The sequence below is a fragment of the Anguilla rostrata genome, chromosome 12, assembly GCF_018555375.3.
Source record: "Anguilla rostrata isolate EN2019 chromosome 12, ASM1855537v3, whole genome shotgun sequence".
Classification (NCBI taxonomy): Eukaryota; Metazoa; Chordata; class Actinopteri; order Anguilliformes; family Anguillidae; genus Anguilla; species Anguilla rostrata.
The window spans coordinates 26,364,126-26,383,187 of record NC_057944.1 but is presented as its reverse complement, the minus strand read 5'-3'; the positions used below and the strand labels follow the sequence as shown (position 1 = coordinate 26,383,187).

General features: G+C 40.3%; 2 protein-coding genes across 2 annotated transcripts in view; both read right to left on the bottom strand.

Annotated features, from left to right (window-relative positions):
• Positions 1–550: 550 nt before the first annotated feature.
• On the bottom strand, positions 551–14,152 carry LOC135236583 (multidrug and toxin extrusion protein 1-like). Its single transcript, XM_064303043.1, has 18 exons — positions 14,051–14,152; positions 12,758–12,944; positions 12,246–12,347; positions 10,501–10,569; positions 9,588–9,736; positions 9,372–9,414; positions 9,024–9,068; positions 8,838–8,935; positions 7,007–7,104; positions 6,628–6,741; positions 5,808–5,875; positions 5,388–5,496; positions 4,194–4,269; positions 3,152–3,221; positions 2,917–3,049; positions 2,629–2,723; positions 1,770–1,848; positions 551–1,118 (listed from the first exon to the last, which is right to left on the bottom strand). Exons 2-18 carry the CDS (start codon positions 12,935–12,937, stop codon positions 829–831), a joined length of 1,818 nt encoding a protein of 605 aa, XP_064159113.1. The 5' UTR covers positions 12,938–12,944; positions 14,051–14,152; the 3' UTR covers positions 551–828.
• Positions 14,153–17,584: 3,432 nt separating this feature from the next.
• The window catches only part of pitpnm3 (PITPNM family member 3), a 49,345-nt gene continuing 47,867 nt past the window's right edge, over positions 17,585–19,062 (bottom strand). The window contains exon 19 of the mRNA XM_064302610.1: positions 17,585–18,084. Within this exon, the coding sequence (XP_064158680.1) occupies positions 17,767–18,084 (318 nt within the window). The 3' untranslated portion in view covers positions 17,585–17,766. The remainder of the gene's footprint in view (positions 18,085–19,062) is intronic.

Sequence of the window (19,062 nt, the reverse complement as noted above, 5' to 3'; positions counted from 1 at the left end):
CTTTGGATAAAAGCGCCTGCCAAATGAATGTAATGTAATGACCTGTAGGTTATTGATAATTGTGTTGTTGCAAGGGTGTCGCTCGACTAGTGAAGCACAGTAAACGTGTTGTAAAGCAATGGTCTCGCAGCAGGTCCCAGTGACAATACTCTCGAGTGACGCAACCCTCAAATTCAAAGATAACGACTTCTCCCTTGCCTTGGGGGATTTCGCCTTCAGCTGACTGGTAAAGCGCTTTCCAATTGAATCTTTGGACTTGTGAGAGGCCCGCACATCGGCCGCAGGCAAATCTCCTCGTTACACAAGTGCCTCCACACACTACAGAGTTTTCACGAACGAAAACACTGTGACTTCAATAATTAACAATCGATATCACCCAACACTTTCACTGGCTGTTTGCATTGCACCCTCTATTAAGATCAACTATTTAATCTTCCACCCATACATTAGTGAAATGGCTGAGAACAATGCTTATTTAGGGATTATTGAAAGCAAATGTCAATAGTTTGAAGTGCATTGTCAGGCTAGCTGGTTATTGACACCTGCATGACACACTGAACAAAGAATTTTTAATTTGAATGTTGTCAAGTGTGCTCACCATCAGGAAATGAATTCATAAACTAAATGAAAAGTTTCTGTTGCTGTATGACAGATTTACTGAGAATGCTAAAAAAAAAGAGGTAAAATTAGGATTATATTTTCATTCACAATTGTTACTGGGAAGCTGCCAAGAGCCACCCTCTGCATTGCGTGTCATTCCAGCTGGGATCAAAAGCTTGAATGGGCAAAAAACAGCTGAAAGTCCACTTGGTGTCATACTTGGCCCACTTAGTCCATAGGATTATGGGTCCACAGGTTGTCCACAGTGGGTGGTATGGTGACAGTCTCGTTTAACCCCTGTCTGAAGACGGTAGGGAGCAGCATGTAGGTGAGGATTCCTGCAGCTAGAATGACCAGCATACCGCACAGCGCTAACCCCCGGCGCAGAAACAGCTGCCTGTTAGACAGCACCTCCCCCACTGTAGTGAGGGTCCCACCTTCTCTCTCATGCAGCCCTTCCAGGTCTGAGTTGAACTGCCAGGGACTGTGCTCCCCACCATGGATCTCTGGAGTCATTTCTGTTTATTTCAAAAACATGCATAATTAACACTTTCATTTAGAGTGACCTCTGCATGTATACATGATTGTGTGGATTGCCTACTCGACAGTCAGATAAAAGCTCAGAACTCAAATAATCCCAGAGAACCAGTCCACACTGCTATGTGTCTGAGTAGTGGTAAACAGTAATTATTTTTTTCTGTGCTTTGAAAAATTACTGTCACCAGAGTTTTTACATATTTATTAAGATTGTTGCAGGATGCCGCTATCACCTTATCATTGGTTTATTCTTCACGATACATGAACACGTAGATACATACAACGTGTCCAGCAACACTCTCACAAGTGTTAAGAAGCACATTGGTGTGCAGTTAGTAACGCTGACCAGATTACAACAACTATGATGTTCCTTCCCAGTGCTACATATGCAGAATGCTATTTTCTGAATGTTTAATTGTTCCTTTGGTGGACCTACCTGTGACACCCCACTGGTTCTTAGTCAGGCACTTAGACACAGTAAACAGGTGTGCAGTGTAATGATACATCATTTTGAGATACTGTACCACAACAACACTGGATTTCAGATACTGGTGAGGTGTTTCCCACCAGTTCAGCTGCAGTGTGGAGCCACGGTTGCCCAGCTGTGGGCCTCCGTCAGCAGGGAATCTTACCGTAAGAGCCACCCTGCATCTTCATGGCCTGCGCCTGATCGCTCTTCTCTGCCATCTGTACCCCAGCCCTGACTTGCGCCTGCAAACATCAACACCCTCACATTATTATAATGATGATGGTGCTTATCGCTAGCTTCTTGTAGAGTGTAACTCTACATTTCTCTAGCTGGTAGTGCTTTTAGTGATTTTCTTTGCCTGTTAATTAGCATTTGAAATATTTTCATCTACATTTAGCTTTTTAATGTATTTAATCTTTTTTTTTTTAAATCAGGTAGGCCAACTGCTTCACCAAAATAGTGCAGGTCTCTGCTTGAATAAAAGTGGTGAACCATATACCATTTATAGATTTTGAGATAAGAGTTTAGTGGCCTATTTTGTCCTTGGTAGGATGGGATTAAAGTGTGACCTTCTTCCCACATTTTAACATAAAATGTAGGTCACTGTCTGTGTGATTATTTTATACACTGTTTTTTATTCATTTTTATCAAGGGTGCCAGTAATTCTGTGTCTGACCGTATAAACAGTAGAACCTGAGACATGTTCCATTATACTACTCCCTCTGAAACTTTCTCCTATTTCATTGATATCAGAGAGATCCAACATGCAGCCATGGAGGGAGAGGTCTATTTATGATTTGTAGTCTATTTTAAGTGTGAATGAAAGTGATTTTCATTTAATTCTTTTTTTCTTTCTTTTTTTTAAAATGTATTACCGCTTATGCTGCTTCTGGGTTCACCTGTGCTGTTGACCAATCAGTCAGTAACTATGAAGTTCAACTGAACTCACATTATCACTTTCCTCATTAAGATGCTATTAAAGCCTGTATATAATAGTAAAGACAGAAGATGGTGTCACTTACCTCAAAAGCAGCTTTCTTCCAGTCAAGTTTGAAAATAATGGCAAGAGAGAAACCAGCCAGCAGGAAAACACAAATTACCAAACCAGCCCACAAACCTGGGGACAGGAGCAGATATAAGCTACTGCAGACAGGGAAGAGAACAATACACTGAACTTTATATTTGATGCAAGTGTTACAGCACTTACAGAAGAAAGGAAATGTGAGAGCAACATTGGAGACTGAACAAAGCTTATGTATTTGGGACATACATTTCCATTATGTGGCCTGTGATTTTCACACTGTTCTTACCAGTCACTCCAAGTTCTGTAGCAAACATCAAGGGCACTCCAACGGGAATCCCCACAAAGTAGTAACACAGCAGAGCAGAAACTGCACCAATCTTCTGTTTTGCCGCCCCCCTCAAAATGCCCCCAGACACGCACTGTGAAGAAAACAACTCATTCCTTGTAGAATTTTACAAGTAAAAACTTGATCAAACTGCTTAAATGAATATCAAACGAATGTGGTAATGTTTGTTACTTACTGCTATTGAATCAAATAAGTGAAAGGGTATGAACAGAACCACAGCCTCTCCAAACCTCCTCTTGACCTGCCTGTAAACAAAGAGGAAGACAATAATGGATAATAGATTGAATTTATATAGCACCTTTCGTGATGTCTGAAGTGCACTGCTCAAAGAACCATTGTTTCTAAAAAAATATTCACTGTAATGTCCATCATTCCATCATCTATACCCGCTTATTCCTGGTCAGGGTAGCAGGAGGTGCTGGAGAATATACCAGCATGCAGGAGTACACCTTGGATAGTTTGCTAGTTCAGCGCACGGTACATGCACCATTGACTCATTTTTGACTCTTCAATTAACCAAACTACAAAATGAACATACCATTCAATTAAATCCAATTGAATAAAATGAAAAAATAACTGCACCTCATTTACCACTGGGGGAGCTCACCTTCCTGACAAGCTTATTTTGTTTCCAAAAAGCATTGAATTAACACTACTGTCTGAAGTTGGCAGCCGATAACACACGTCTACCGTAAGGTCCTTTCCTTAAGCCTCATTACGTCAGAAATAGCAACGCATGAATTTTTGCCCATTCAGAGCTGGGAGGTTAAACCAAATTTTTCAGAAAACATATTTTGACAGTTTATTTTACATACACAATGTCATACATGCTACAGTATAATCATATAAAAATAACAGTTGTTTCTTTTAGTGTGATGCAAAAATTTATTTTCTTCAACAGCATGCACCAATATTTGTGGTATTCGTGCAGTAAAACTAATATACTGTACACATTTACTTCCATAGATCATATCCACAGAATAAGCTTTCAATCTGGGCGGAAAACACTTTCAATCGGAGGAGAAGACAACCAAGTTACACCATGAAAGTGAATGAAACCTTGGAGCCTTCTAGAGGTCCTGAGTACTACATTTACTTGTACTGCTCGGGAGTGACACGCTAGAAACAGGATAAACACTATCCATCTCTAAAGCTGTATCTGGATCAGAGGAGCTGAGTACATATCAGATACACTTATAACTATCAATGGTACTCACTCATCATTTGTGAAGGCAATGGCCATCCAATCCTTTGCTGTCCCAATGATTATTGCTATGCATATGGACATCACAACTGCATACCATAGAAACAACAGGAAATCACTTGTAACCTCAGAAACATAATGAATGCAGATGTAATAAAACTTAATGAATGGATAATTAATGGTTGAAGGTTGATTACTGAATACAGGTGTAATAAAGGTACATAAAGGTCGGGAGGAGGTTGTGGGCGGGCTGGGCTCTGACTGGAGGTGACTGAAATGGGTAGGGGGGCAGGTGGGGAAGAGGAGGGTATGCAGTAAAATGTCCAGTGTTAATTCAACTCTAACATATAACATTTGATCCCTATTGGGGTCCAACTGCTAGAATTGAATTAACACTGTTAAAGTTGAATTAACACTGGACATTTTACTGTGTATAATGGAGATGAGGATGAGTGGAAAGAGAGTCTTCACAACAGAAGGGAAAAAATTCCAAAGGACGAAAGTTAATTCAGAGGCAAGCAGGGTAGGCAAGAGGGAGGAGCGAATCAGGTGGGTGAGTGGCAAATTTACATTTTTCTGTTTAGGTTTAGGGAGGGAGGGCGATTGAGCACTGAAAGTCAAACAAATTGGCAAGCAAGCAGTAGGCAGTAATAAAATACCATTGGAGGCAGCATAGTTTAAGGGAATTACAGTGGATGTTCCACAAAGTTTCCATTGATAATTCATATTAGCCACATGTGAACGTAATGCTTGGAAAATATACAGGTAGTGAACCTAAACTGGAAACAAAATGGCATTCCAGCAGCAAAGGTTTCTGTTGGTTGTGTTCTGGTGTGGAGTCCATTTTCCTGGAATGTTATGGAAGCACTCAAACCCTTAGAAGGTAAAATCAGTGTCAGTCAGCACATAATGGTGCTGAATAACTTAATGAGGATCTCTGCTCCATGTTAAAGGGTTTCTTTAAACATGACAATGCCCCTCATCCACAGAGCACTATTCCCTTAATGTTTCAGGAGCGTGTAACCAGAATTATGCATGTTGTCACCAAGTCTGATCAAACGGCATTAAGGGTGTTCGTGGAGTGATGCCAGTAAGTGACTTTACTTAGGTGTTACCACTTTTGCTTCACTACCTGCATTTTCAATTCAATTGCTGGGGATGGCATTTATGGTGCCCAGACAGTGTGGTGTTTTTCTTTCCCTCATACCTGTACACATTATGGAGACCTTGCTGGACAGTTGAGCCTGCTGTGTATTTCCAGATCCCAGAGCATTCCCCACTCTCACGCTGGCAGCTATTTTGTAACCTTGAGGAAACTGAAGGCATGTACTATTATGTTACTGTACCTTTACTACGGATCTGTTTTACACATGTTTAGTACAATCACAGCGCAGTTTTGGAATCCCTAACTTAAAGAAGTGCTTTGGACCTGGCACAGCTTAGTCAACTGAGAAGAGGGAAAATGAATCATGACAGAATATAGTCATTATAATAGATTGCTCCACTATAATTACCCAAAGCCCCCTCTTCTCACGCACTCTTAAGTATATTACAGGAACGCAAAAAGACAACATGCTAATTTGGCTCTTTATATAGCATTTACAGTTAAGATTTAGGATGTATTTACCATGTATGAACCACCACTCATCTGACGGAGGATTGACTGTGCTCCCAGCTCCACCTCATTTATCAGACCTGCGGTGAATATTTGGTGACATTAAGCATTTGTTTAAATCCTTTCCTCTGGCTCCACTCAGTTTATAATTTACAATTTTGTCATTTGGCAGACTATACAGCAAAGACAGTGTACAATGCAATGAATAAGCCATGAAAGGAGATTCGGGCATACTTGATCAACAGATTTTAAAAGACAACATCGGTCATTCACAACAGAAATACATCCAATGCTGATATAAGAAAAGTGAGCAGAACTCTTATAATGTTAAACAGGAGGGAGTTTAATCAATGCAGCATATTTTACATTACAGCTGATGCATGGTTCACTACAGCTGCTCAATTTAAATAGTTAAGTTGATTTCCCCACAGCTCCAAACCTTTAGCAAAACTGGGCACATGCTTTAGTTTTAAGGAACCCAAGAAGGGACATTGCATCAAGATTAATGGGGTCAGGAGTATTTCGTGAAGTAGGGAGAATGGTGGGTTCATTTTCTTTGTTCTAAAGGACAAGAGTTATTTTCTTTTGGTAGTTTGTTTGTTTGTTTTTGTTTTTTAAAACTTTGTGCCCACACTGAGCAATGGCATGGTCTGGATCTGATTCGAGTCCGTGGGGCTCATCCATGAAATGGTTCACAATTCTCCAAATATTTTCCACACTTGACTATCCCTCCTTCGCTGAACCTTGGGCACATTTTCCACTACTTGAAGAAACAGAAAGCTGTGACACTGTAGTACTTCTGCATAATGAAGATAATACAAGAGCCAGTTACCTGTCAGGAATGACCCAATATCATACATCCACCATTCCAGACATATCATGAGCATGCTGGGTATGGCTAAGTTGAGGAAGGATCCCCATTCCTGCAGACATTCCACAGACCAGCCTAAAGGGGTACCAAAGATGCATGCCTGAAACATTAAAGCTGCCAAACATATGACACCTAATGTTTTATTTTCTCTTCATAAATAACCTTAAAAAATACCACAAGCATAATTTATTTACCAACACTTGTAATCATCTCATATATACTGGTATGATCTGGGACCAGCACTTGAATACACAGGAATGTGTTTTAAAAGGCAGTTGACAAGACAGTGAATTGGAGTGCAGTACTAGCCTAGGTATTTATGCTTTGCACCTGAACTCACCTCCCCAGGTGGGCTTATGCAAACCCTTGCAATAAATGTAGGCAAACAGGAACAGAGCCAGGCTGTACTGGGATATGGTGTTGGCTGCAGCTGAACCACTGTAAATAATACAATTTTTATCAATGATTCTAATTGAATAATTAGAAACTTCTAATTACAATTCAAAAGTCAGGGTCACACAGACGTGATTCAGTGGAATGTGCAGCTTAACCTCGTTTACTTCAGAAATTTAAATACTATGAAACAGTGCTGCTCAACTCTAGTGCTGACTGCTGAGTTGAAAACTGATGGGGTGGAAAACTTCCCCTTAAACCGATTATTTGTCTCAACAGTTTCAGTCATTTACCTTGATTAGCAATACTGTGATTAATTCACAAAAAGGTCAATATCATCAGGTATATCCAGTTCTCCAGTATTAGGCTATAAAGTGAGTAATAACATCCTTTTTATTTGCATTGCCAAATTGTGCACATTTTACTGACAAAATTGTGGATACACGGACTCCTTGGTCTCCACGCCATACTCAGAGAATATTCATGACGAAGATCTGCAATGCGCAGACTTATTAGACATTATTTTCCCATGGAGGGAGTCCTAGATGTTCAAACTTGGCAGCAACGCTAAGCCTGGCGTAGTGCACAGCTCAAAATAATTTCAAGTTGTGATTCTCATAGTTTAAATCATTTGAACTTTGACCATGTTTGAAGCTGACCTTTCATAATGGATCCAATAACATTGCAGCTTTGTAAAGAATATTTTGGGGTAAACCCGGTTTTTTTTTTCGTTTCACAAAGCGGGTTCACAATTTAGCCTTATGCAGCAGACAACCTACTACTTGTCACCGCTTGTTACAGTTGTCCGAACAACGGCTTTCCTGGATGGATGACATCAAGTTTCAACAGCTGGTGCCACTCAGTTCTACTCATGTGCAGTCACCACCTTAATCGGCCTTGAACACAGCATTTGATTCTTGCCATGTGAATGCAGCTTAAAAATCTTTAGGGCTCCAAGCCTGTAGGGCTGGAACCCTTTTTCTTTTGTGCTGGTTTATGGTTAGGTTCTTCCTCTAGCTTTTTCCAGATTTCTGTCAGATGACACCAGATTTCTGTGAGATAACAAATTCATTTTTCACCAAGAACAAACGTGATGGGGATCTCTCGGCACCCAACTTCCTCCTATATGCCATATGCCATAAACTCCAATATTTACCCTAATGGTAGTTAATCTCAATAACCCCCTGACCCCCCACCCCCCAACCTCCTGCCTGGAGCTAAAACAGCAGTCATGCAACCCAGTATAACTGCAGCATCTCCCTTTTCTTGGTAGTTCTGCAAAAAAGCTGGCCAGCTTCAAAAATCTATGTATCTCATAAGTTAAGTAAGTAAGTAACACTGCTATAAAACAATGGGATATTGATGTCCCACCACTAGGGGACCACAGTAGATAGGGTTAACAGGTGGACTTGTGGATGCCTGAAGGACCAGCAGGGGTCGCTGGTGCACAATGAGTTGCTGTATTCCCTGATGACTGAAAACTTCCCATTCAGTGGGTGACAACAGAGCCCAATTTCGGTCATAATTCGGGACTCAGTCACAGTCAAGATTCAATACCAGACTGTGGGGCCCGTTTATGTACTAGAACAGTGTCTTAACAGGATGACCCATCCAGCAGCCTGAATAATTAAATCATATTTTGATCTCCATTATCAAATTGTGCATATTGTCGCTGGGATAACAATGAACATGAAATGTAAGCACATCATAAATTTCAAATAACTATATGAAAAATTAAATATAATTTTTCTGTCAAAGTGTCAGCTTTGAATACTCACACAACGCCAAGGTCCAGTACAAACAGGAAGATGTAGTTGATCAGTGCATTCAGGACATTTCCCACAATTCCTGTGATCACCTGAGGCCATATTATACCCTGAAATTAATGCTTTATTAAAATAAAGCCTAAGGAAAGAACAGCAATTCATATGTTTAACACCAAAGCAGTCTGTGTGCTTCTTTACCTGACACTGAAGATACTTCCCTAGTAGCAGGAACGAAAATACTGCCTGTAAGGAGCACACATTTAAATGCATTAGTAAATGTATTTAAATATTACAAATGCAGTCAATGTATATTTTGTCTGTCGAGGTTGATAAAGCAGCCAAACCAGACCAGAAATAAGCATGTAAAAAAGGAATAGGTTAGTTCCCAATGGCACCAAGCATGTATACATGACAGTTTGTCATCCTGTTTTATTAAACCTGCTGACTGTCCATGCACTTTTTGGTGTCAGTTTGTGTATGTGTGTGTCTTTGCACAATTGTGAGCACGTGCCGTGTTGGAGAATGTGTGTTGTTGCATTTACTCACTGGTAGTGCACCCAAAAAGATCTGCACATACATCTGGGCCAGTCTTAAGGGGTCAGAAAGCACAACATCAGAATATGAATTAGCAAACACAAAGAACACAACAGGAAGCAATAGCCCAGAATGGCAGCTGAATCCTGGTGCTGAGAAAACTTACCTTAAGTAGACATTTAAATGAAATAGGATATCAGTGAAAAGCCAAGGACTTCCCTTCCTTACCTGGCCACCTCTGGGCTTTGCTTGAAGACCAGCATGATGGACTCTGTATTGATAAGAACAGCCCAGCATGGGCAACAAGCCAGAAGTAAAATGAGGGCACCTCTCTGTAGAATGACCCCCACTCCCTTTAAGTTGCCACTGCCAAAGGTCTGAAAAGAAGAACACAGTCAAATAAAAGTGAATTTATTTGGAACATGTCCTCTTTCAAATAGAAAGTTTGAGCTGCTCATTTTCCCTATACGTCTGGAATGCTTCGTTTTTTTATTCGGCTGGGACACTGTCTGATATGAAACAGTACATAAAGTAAGGATGTCTATAAAATTGCAGCCGATATAATTATTTTCCTTCATTTCAATTATTTCTGAAACTCATAAGTATGCACACATACTAATAATCTATATGACCAGTGATGTTATGTGGTGAACAGGCAAGACAACCACAGGAAAACACTTTAAATCCTGCCCTTTATTCACAACTTTAACAAAGAAAAGATCCACAAATTTAAAATTCCAGCCACATAACTGACAGCAAAGCCCCAGACAGAAATGTTACACAAGTTGTCAGAACTATGTTTTCCCTTATGCCCAAGAACCAGGCCTTTATATACGGTTGTGATCTGTAAATATTTGTAAAGTGACACAATTTTTGTTTACATAGCCCTACCACCGTTTTAGGGGATCAAAAGTAATTGGCTGCTCAGCTATTTCTTGGCCAACTGTGTGTGGTTGCATCAGTTCATGCACAAGAAAGCTAATCAAATGTCGAGAGTCGATTCTAGGTGTGAAATTTACATTACGTCTGGTCCTAGATAGGTGTGACTAATAAAGTGGCCACTGAGCGTATACTGTCCAATGCATCCAGAAGAAATATAACAACAGGACAGAAATAAAATGAACAGGCAGTGTACAATTACCTGAGACATTAACGTGTCACATACTGATGCCAATCCACTTCCAATTGAAATACCAGCAATAGTCGCCACCTAACAGACAAAAGGTAAACAAAATAGTAATTCAATCTTTCATAGATCCAAGAAACATCAGTATGCATAGGCAATTTCATGTGTGTTGTATGTTGTAAATATAGTTGTAATTACTGGCCCACAAGAGGTAAGATTCAGGTGAATGGTCAGATTCAGGTAATCATGGTCACTGATATTAGTGGCGTCACGTGTACCAGTGGGGCAGGGGGTTTGGGTAGCAGAAGTTTGAAATTGGTAAGACGCACAGTTTTTAAATTGTGACTGTAAGCTTAAGCTGGTCCTGTTTTTTTTTTACGTGTTACAGTTTGTTTTATGTCAATCTGAGCTAAACATACTGAGGAAGAGAAAAAGTCCATAAAGTAACAACTGTACTATTTAATTTCATAAGTTTAAACAAGTATGTTAAACTTATGAAACCAGTATGTTAATTCATCAAAGGCAGCGGTGTCAAACTCCAGTCTCGGAGGGCCACAGTGTCTGCTGTTTGTCAGTGTTAAAGTTATTTTGTTTCCCATGTTTCCCTCGATCATGGGGACCCCCAGTGTATGCTGGTTTTCATTCCAACCTCAGAACACTTTTTATTAATTAGATGCATTCCATGTTTAGAGGGAGCATTTACCCTCTTAAGCCATATTTTGCAATAAATACTGTCGCTATGTATGTAATGAAGTATAAAAATCAGATGTTCATATTGTGCTTGTTCTGTATATTGCAAACAATTGCATAAAAAGTGGTAACAAAATTTGAAGTGAATCAATAGGCTCCTAATCAGGATGTAGAACACGTTTAAGTTATTTCATAATTTTTTAACTTACTAACATAATGCAGGATTGGCTCATTATCATTTTTTTTTAATTCTTCATTATCTACCAAATAGATTTACTGGTCCTGTGTGCATGTTTTCACCAGTTAAAAGCCTACTGACTTTCCTTCGCCTTTAATTTGTTCTGTTAAATAACTGTAACACCTCCTTTTATGTAATTGCTTGCAATATAGCACAAGAAGCACATTGTGAACATGAGACTGATTCTTCATGGCATGCATAACTATTTCTGATTTAATGTGGCTTAAGAGTTTAAATTATCCCTTTAAACATGAAAAGCACTTGATTGAGAAAAATTAACAGCTTGTTCAAATTCTGGGATTCTAATTGTGGTTGGAATAAAAACCAGAATGACAGTTGGTGAGAGTTCATCCAGAAGTAAAGGCTGGCTCTAAAAAGGTTGAGGTTCATTTTCGGTTTTGTTCTAGCAGAATCTAAGTCACTTTCCCTTCCTTGTCAAATATTACTTTTGTTCTACTTATTTGGTTGTGTATTTCTATTGCACAAAGCCTAGCCTGCTGAGATGACGAGCTCAGATGGCACTGATGTCCTATGAATGGGCAAATAATGTTTCTTTCTGCTCTTTGGAGGAGGAAAAAGTCATAAACGTTTTATCGATAAGAAATTGTAAAACCAGGCTAACGCCAATGTGTTTCAGCCAAATCAGCCTCCATCACGGCATGGCCACCAGTGTTCATTAAGCCTAATAATACAATTACGTAGTCATATGGTTGGATGAAGAGGCAAACACCAGGAACAACGCTCCATGACCAGGGCTGTCTGACCCTGCTATTGCAAATTTAGCTGATGAGATGAGAAACATGACTAGTCATGCAAGAGAAAGTTCACTCACAGCTGTGGCCAGACCAACCCCAGCCAGCTCTGTCTTCCCCAGATGTCCACAGAACATAGTGCTGACAAAAGGTATGAAAAACACCAGAAGCTGAGCAATGCACTGTGTGTGAGAGAGAGAGAGAGAGAGAGAGAGAGAGAGAGAACATCTTTAAAGCATTAACATAGAACTGAAATGTCTTTGACCATGAGTTATGGCAATTGAGTTCTGGCAATTGTTTTTCCGGATTAATGTTGCTGATTTAGCATCACGTAAACATACACAAAATATTGATTTTTCATTTCTGTTTTTATATAACAGTGCTACAAAGTACCCTAAATGAATTATAAAGCAAAAACAAAACTGGATATTATACTATGGTGCATGATTCAACAATTACAAAGGCTGATGACTTTCACATTTTCTCTGACTGCACACTATCTATACTCTCAAGAAATGTAAGGACCCTTGAAAAACTGGTTTACATAAGAAAAACAGACAGTCTAGAAAGATACGCAATCATGCAATCTCACCACGGGTACAGCTAATTTTGATAACTGAACAATTTCTTTTTTGTGGTCGAGAGGGATCCCACGCCGCAAACATCTCAAACATCCATAAACAGTCTGCTGACTTGAATCTGATTTTGTGAGAGTGTTTGTGACAGAATAGATTCCGATCATCTCGCTGGTTCCCACATGGATCGCCTCCATTCTGTAGCTGAAGACAAACATATGAATAGATGTTCAAATATAAATTCATAAAAGTGGCTATTTGCATCGAGCGAATTCCATTTCAAGATGCAATAAAGATTGCGTTTTAAGATGCATATTTTAATACTGCAGTTGGTGCCGTAGAACATAATATCTTAAGTAGCCAACTCGCTCCCCCAAACAATTTGTCGACCTGTACTGTGGCTACAAGGCGATCGACATCGAGTCATGATACAACCACTTTTCTACCAATAATAGATCAGTTTTGTACACATGCCCAAATTGCTATATACAAATAATCCTGTAACGGCAGGGAACTGGTGAAGTTTGAACTCAGGTGCAGGGGGAGAGGCGACTGTACTAACGATGAGTTCACCATTAGCAGTTGGGCAGCCTCAGGAGTATATGGATACACTACTTCCCCCATTCCACAAAGCATGCGCTCACACTCACATACTGCTCACAGGCTACCACAGCTATGGGGCACTGCACCATCTGCACCAGAGGGCACACATCTTCCGACACCAATGTAATGGCAGGGAGCTGGTGAGGCTTAAACTCAGGTCTTTAGAGGGAGAGGCAGCTGCACTAAAGATGAACTCACCATTAACCTCAGGAGAATATTGCTACAACATGATTATTATGTGAAAAATTATATATATTGAAATTGTGCAAGGAATAAACACACTAATTCATCTGAAAAACTCTTTTAAGCCCATGAATGCTCTTTTAAACATAAAATGCATTTTAATAACATACAAGCAAAACTATCTGGATGGATAATAACATTCCAGGTAAACGTCACCAAAACATATGTCATTCCTTGACCTGTATACCAGAATGCATATAGGCACCCAGGTCACCATAATGTTGATATTTTTTAATATGAGAACACTTTGACAAGGATTATATTATCTGAAAAAGAATATCGCTTAATTTCAAAACTGAACTGAACTCGTTCTCCAAGTTTATCGTCGCTCCGAATTCCGAAGTTAATCAAGTTAACCATCAAAGATCTTAATAAATGTTTACAAATAGCAAATGTTCCTATTACTATTAACGTAAAAGCGAGTATTATTTGTATGACAATGACAACTCAGCAATGTTTCTTACCTTAGCTTCCTCTAAAAAAAATTTAAAACCCTGCAGCGGGAATAAGGCCAAACAGAACAATAACTGCCAAACAGAACAAACTTCCTACAGTGTTTGATACCGATTCCCTACTCTTTAGTCAGATTTATTAAGTAGCCTAATGCAGAAAACCTAAATACGCCCCTTACATTACACGAGCGAATGAGAACAAGTATGCATGCAAATTGGCAAATATTAACACAACTGTCTTAGATAAAATCAGCGAATGTACTTTGTACATCTTAAAGAGCACTCCATGCAACCAAACCTGTTTTTATTTTTCGGTTCCGTCACTGTGATTTAAATTGGCAAGGAGTAGGGGAGAGTTATTTATTTTTTATGTTATTTAAAAAGGGTCTGAGCATTAAGACAGCTTTAGCCTACAACAGGCATTCCCCATAAGTGACCTAAATTATGTTTCAACATAAGGACTTATAAATGGTAACTTTAGTTTATTTAAATACTTTTCTCTTATTGGTAACTGTGGTAGTTTAATTTGCATTGGACCCTGTAGGTTAATCTGATTAACACTAACACAAACAAGAACAGCAACAACGCAGTCTATGCAAAAAATACAAGCAGTAGTTAAGACTCTTCTGTCACTATTCTGTCACTGTTCATTTACTGTTTTTGGCGAGAGAGAGTTTTCAAACAAATAAACAAACGCAGAGCTTCTCCTTTCCCCTTCATGGGTTACAGGTAAAAGTTATATACAAAAATCAGAAAGACAAAATAAATAAGAGCACCATGAAAACTTCCATCCATCCATCCATCCATCCATCATTTTATTATTTTCATACTTAAAAAATTACCTGAATGCAGGTAACAAAGTCCTTGAACCCCCCCACCACCTTTATTCACAAAGTGTCCCTATTTCTCAGGTCCCAAGGCTCCCAAGTATCTCATGATTGCTATCTCAACCATCGCGTCACAAGCTTGACTATCTCCAAATCAGTCTCAAACCAGCTGGACCAGTTTAAAACCAGGCTGGTACCAAGCCAGAATTTCCAGCATGGGCTGCATCACTATTTTCAGGATTGACTCCATCAGAGTGCCTATTCTGTCACTGTTCATTTACTGTTTTTGGCGAGACCGAGTTTTCAAACAAATAAACAAACGCGGAGCTTCTCCTTTCCTCTTCATGGGTTACAGGTAAAAATTATATACAAAAATCAGAAAGACAAAATAAACAAGAGCACCATGAAAACTTCCATCCATCCATCCATCCATCCATCATCTATACCCACTTATTCCTGGTCAGGGTTGTGGGGGTGCTGGAGCCTTTCCCAGCATGCACTGGGCAGGAGGCAGGAATACACTCTAGACAGGTCACTAATCCATCACAGGGCACACACACCATTCACTCACACCCTCATACCTGTAGAGTCTCCAATTAGCATAACCTAATGAAGTAACCGAAAATAAGTATTTTTTTTTTTTTACATTTCTCTGAATTAAAAAAGCTTTAAAAATTCTGTTGTGGCTTATTTAAATAATAAAATATTCGTTTTATTCCTTTAACAAGTAAACTAAAATGTAATATGTATCAACCTTGGGTGGACATAGGCTGGAGCAGGGTTTTGCTATGCTAGAGTCATCATGTTGTGTTCACTCAAGACATGTGTAGAGGGGAGTCAAACTGGGACCCAGAAAAGGCTGGCATTTGAACGAGCCTGCAGGCTGGGACTCATCCTGTACTTCAAAGAACCCGAGAGCCGTGTGATAAAACAATAAGTTACTCAGACTTTCTATGGATGAGCAGGCCATTTGGCTCTCTGGAATGTTGCCATCTGGACACGACTAAGATAAGGGGAACTAGATAAGATAAGGGGCCATTAAGGGTAAAAAGATCATCAGGCCTCTGGCAAAATGGTGGGGCAACTGCGCTTGACAGTACCACAGTGCCCTTATGTGGGCCCCTCTGTCATTACACTTTTTATTTCTTTTCTGGATCTGGACTCCAAACCATCTGTTTATCATATTTACAAACCCCGGAAAACCTTACAAACCATGCACATGTTTTCATTATATTACTGTATTATGCCTTATGTAATAATTACATTACATTACATTTATTTGGCAGACGCTTTTATCCAAAGCGACGTACAAAAAGTGCATTTCATGGTCATAGACAACTGCTAAACACAGGTTCAGTAAGGTACAATACTTATTTTGAACACTATTCTGACCTTACCTCTGCAAAGCCAACTAGGCAGAAGAATAAGCTACAGTATTAGGACAAATACAAATTACCAAAAAGTGCTGGGATGGGGCAACATGTAACAAGGGTTTTTTTTTTTTTTTTTAATTTAAAAGAGTGAAATATACAGCGTGGTGGTGGTTAGTCTAGGTATAGTCTGAAGAGATGAGTCTTCAGGCCACGGCGGAAGATGGGTAGTGAGGGGGAGGTTCGGAGAGGGACGGGGAGTTCGTTCCACCACTGGGGAGCTAGGGTGGAGAAGCTCTGCGATCCCTTTGGGCGGGTGGGAGGGGTTACAAGGCGCCCTGCTGCCGCAGAGCGGAGTGGTCGAGCAGGCACATAGAATCGAGAATTCATAATAACATGGATTGCATGTAAAATGGTTCAACAAAAGGGTATTTTCATGACAACTGCACCATAATATTACATCCCCTGGACATGTTTGGTATGGACATATCAGGGAAATTCAAGAAATTGAATGAAATATGTTTCATACCAAATAAAATTTAATAAAACATAGTTTCAGAAACTCAGGGAAGAATTATTCCATGTCCTCTCTGGTAATCATCTCCTTTTCCCAATTTCCCCACTAATTGTTTTGACAACAGCCTCTGAATGGTGGGGGCCGAATTTCCAGATTTTATTATTCGGCCAGGTTAATTTATGGCACTGCCGCGGGATTTGGCCTAAAAGGAAGGGAGACAATCCTGTCGGGGAAGATCGCAATCGACTTCCCACATTGCGCAGGCTCTGTGATTTCGTGTGTAGCTAAACAGGCTGGGTAAGAACTTTTTACTCTGTATTTATGTTTTAAAAACCTTCCGTATTTTAAATTGATTGTGAATTTGAAGCTAATGACCTAACTGCCTGTTAAATAAATTCTTATTTTTAACTTGCGTGGTCTTCATGACTCTAATCCATTTTATCTTCTTTTCAGCCAAAATTCTGATTAAATAAAAAACTAAGTTCACTCCAGCACAAAATAAAGTAGCTCACAAAAGTACAGTGTACTGAGTGTACTGGTTGTGTTGTAGTCACAGAGTTTAGAAATATGCTAAATTCACTCATCATAGAAAATACTACTGGTTAAAATAAGTGAGTCACCGAAAACAATGGTAGGACCTCCCATTTCTGGGTTTATGAAGCTTTACTCTTCCATCACTAGAATGCACTCAGACACAGTGTTATTTTTGGCTCAGAAGCAGTTATTTTGGCTTTTTAAATAACCTCGCTGCAGGCAACTGGTCTATTAGTGATGAACATCCTGTATGACAGTTTGAAGTGCAAAAATCACACAAGTGCACAAAAAGCAGAAGTACTTTCAGAACCTTTATCATCAACAATGACCTTCAGGGTGACACACAATGAAAGCATCACTTAAACAAATAACATTTCTGTTGTGGGTAAGGGAATTCAGTAATTATAAAACACACAGAACAAGTGTTCCCCAGGATACTCTGGCCATCCTCATTGTCTCATGCCCATTTCTCTGTCTCTGTTAGGGTGCTGCGTCTCTCTGAAGAACACTCCGCCTCCAGGCTCCGTCAGCTCCACTGGCCCCGCCCACAGGGTCCTTGTCGGACTCGGGCTGGCTTTGGGCACGCTCGGGTTTGGGGTTGGGAGTTGAGGGAGGGTCGGGTTGCTGTACAGATGTGGTCCTGCGCAGGTGGGTGCGCTTGCACAGGAAGTCGGACTTGGTGGACAAGCGGAAAGTGCCCTTCCGCAGGACCATGCGTGCTGAAGAGCTCTTCTTGGACCTGGTCCTGTGTCGACACTGCAGGCAAGAGAGGTGCGCCGCATAGCCCTCACTCAGGAACTGCACATAAAGCAGAGTCACAGATAAAGCACACTGAGTCATAGCCCTCACTCAGGAACTGCACATACAGCAGAGTCACAGATAAAGCACACTGAGTCATAGCCCTCACTCAGGAACTGCACATAAAGCAGAGTCACAGATAAAGCACACTGAGTCATAGCCCTCACTCAGGAACTGCACATACAGCAGAGTCACAGATAAAGCACACTGAGCCATAGTCCTCACTGAGGAACTGCACATACAGCAGAGTCACAGATAAAGCACACTGAGCCATAGCCCTCACTCAGGAACTGCACATACAGCAGAGTCACAGATAAAGCACACTGAGCCATAGTCCTCACTGAGGAACTGTACATAAAGAAGAGTCACATATAAAGCACACTGAGTCATAGTCCTCACTCAGGCACCCAAAAACCAGAGTCACAGATAAAACACACTGAGCCATAGTCCTCACTGAGGAACTGCACATAAAGCAGAATCACAGATAAAGCACAGAGTCATAGTCCTCACTCAGGCACCCAGAAACCAGAGTCACAGATAAAACACACTGAGTCATAGTCCTCACATAAAGCAGAGTCACAGATAAAGCACACTGAGTCATAGCCCTCACTGAGGAACTGCACATAAAGCAGAGTCACAGATAAAGCACACTGAGTCATGAATTTGGGCCTGTCATTATGAAGAACCACTGAATTGAACAGGGATGGCGACAACTCATCAGAGACAGAGAGAGAAAGAGAGGGGTGGGTAGTGACTGGTGTACATGATTACACATTGGCCAAGTATCTCTTCACCACCAAAGATGCAAAGCAAAGACGGATCCCAACAAAGTACAGGCTCAGTGATGAGAGTCTGGCCCTTGAGAAAGGCCATTATAAACAGTCACGGTTGCCAAAGGAAAAAAGCTTTATGGTCACTGGGAGGCTGGTGAGGTGCAAACAGTAATGAACTTCGTCCTACATTGTGCAAAGTATACAG

Excerpts from the sequence above, each read along its gene's own strand:
- LOC135236583 (XM_064303043.1), bottom strand. The coding sequence starts at position 12,937 with ATGGAGGCGATCCATGTGGGAACCAGCGAGATGATCGGAATCTATTCT. Across the intron at positions 4,270-5,387 it reads GGTCTCCATAATGTGTACAG|TTGTGATGTCCATATGCATA; the intron begins GTATGAGGGAAA and ends TATGGTATGCAG. Across the intron at positions 1,119-1,769 it reads GATGCAGGGTGGCTCTTACG|AAATGACTCCAGAGATCCAT; the intron begins GTAAGATTCCCT and ends TGAAATAAACAG.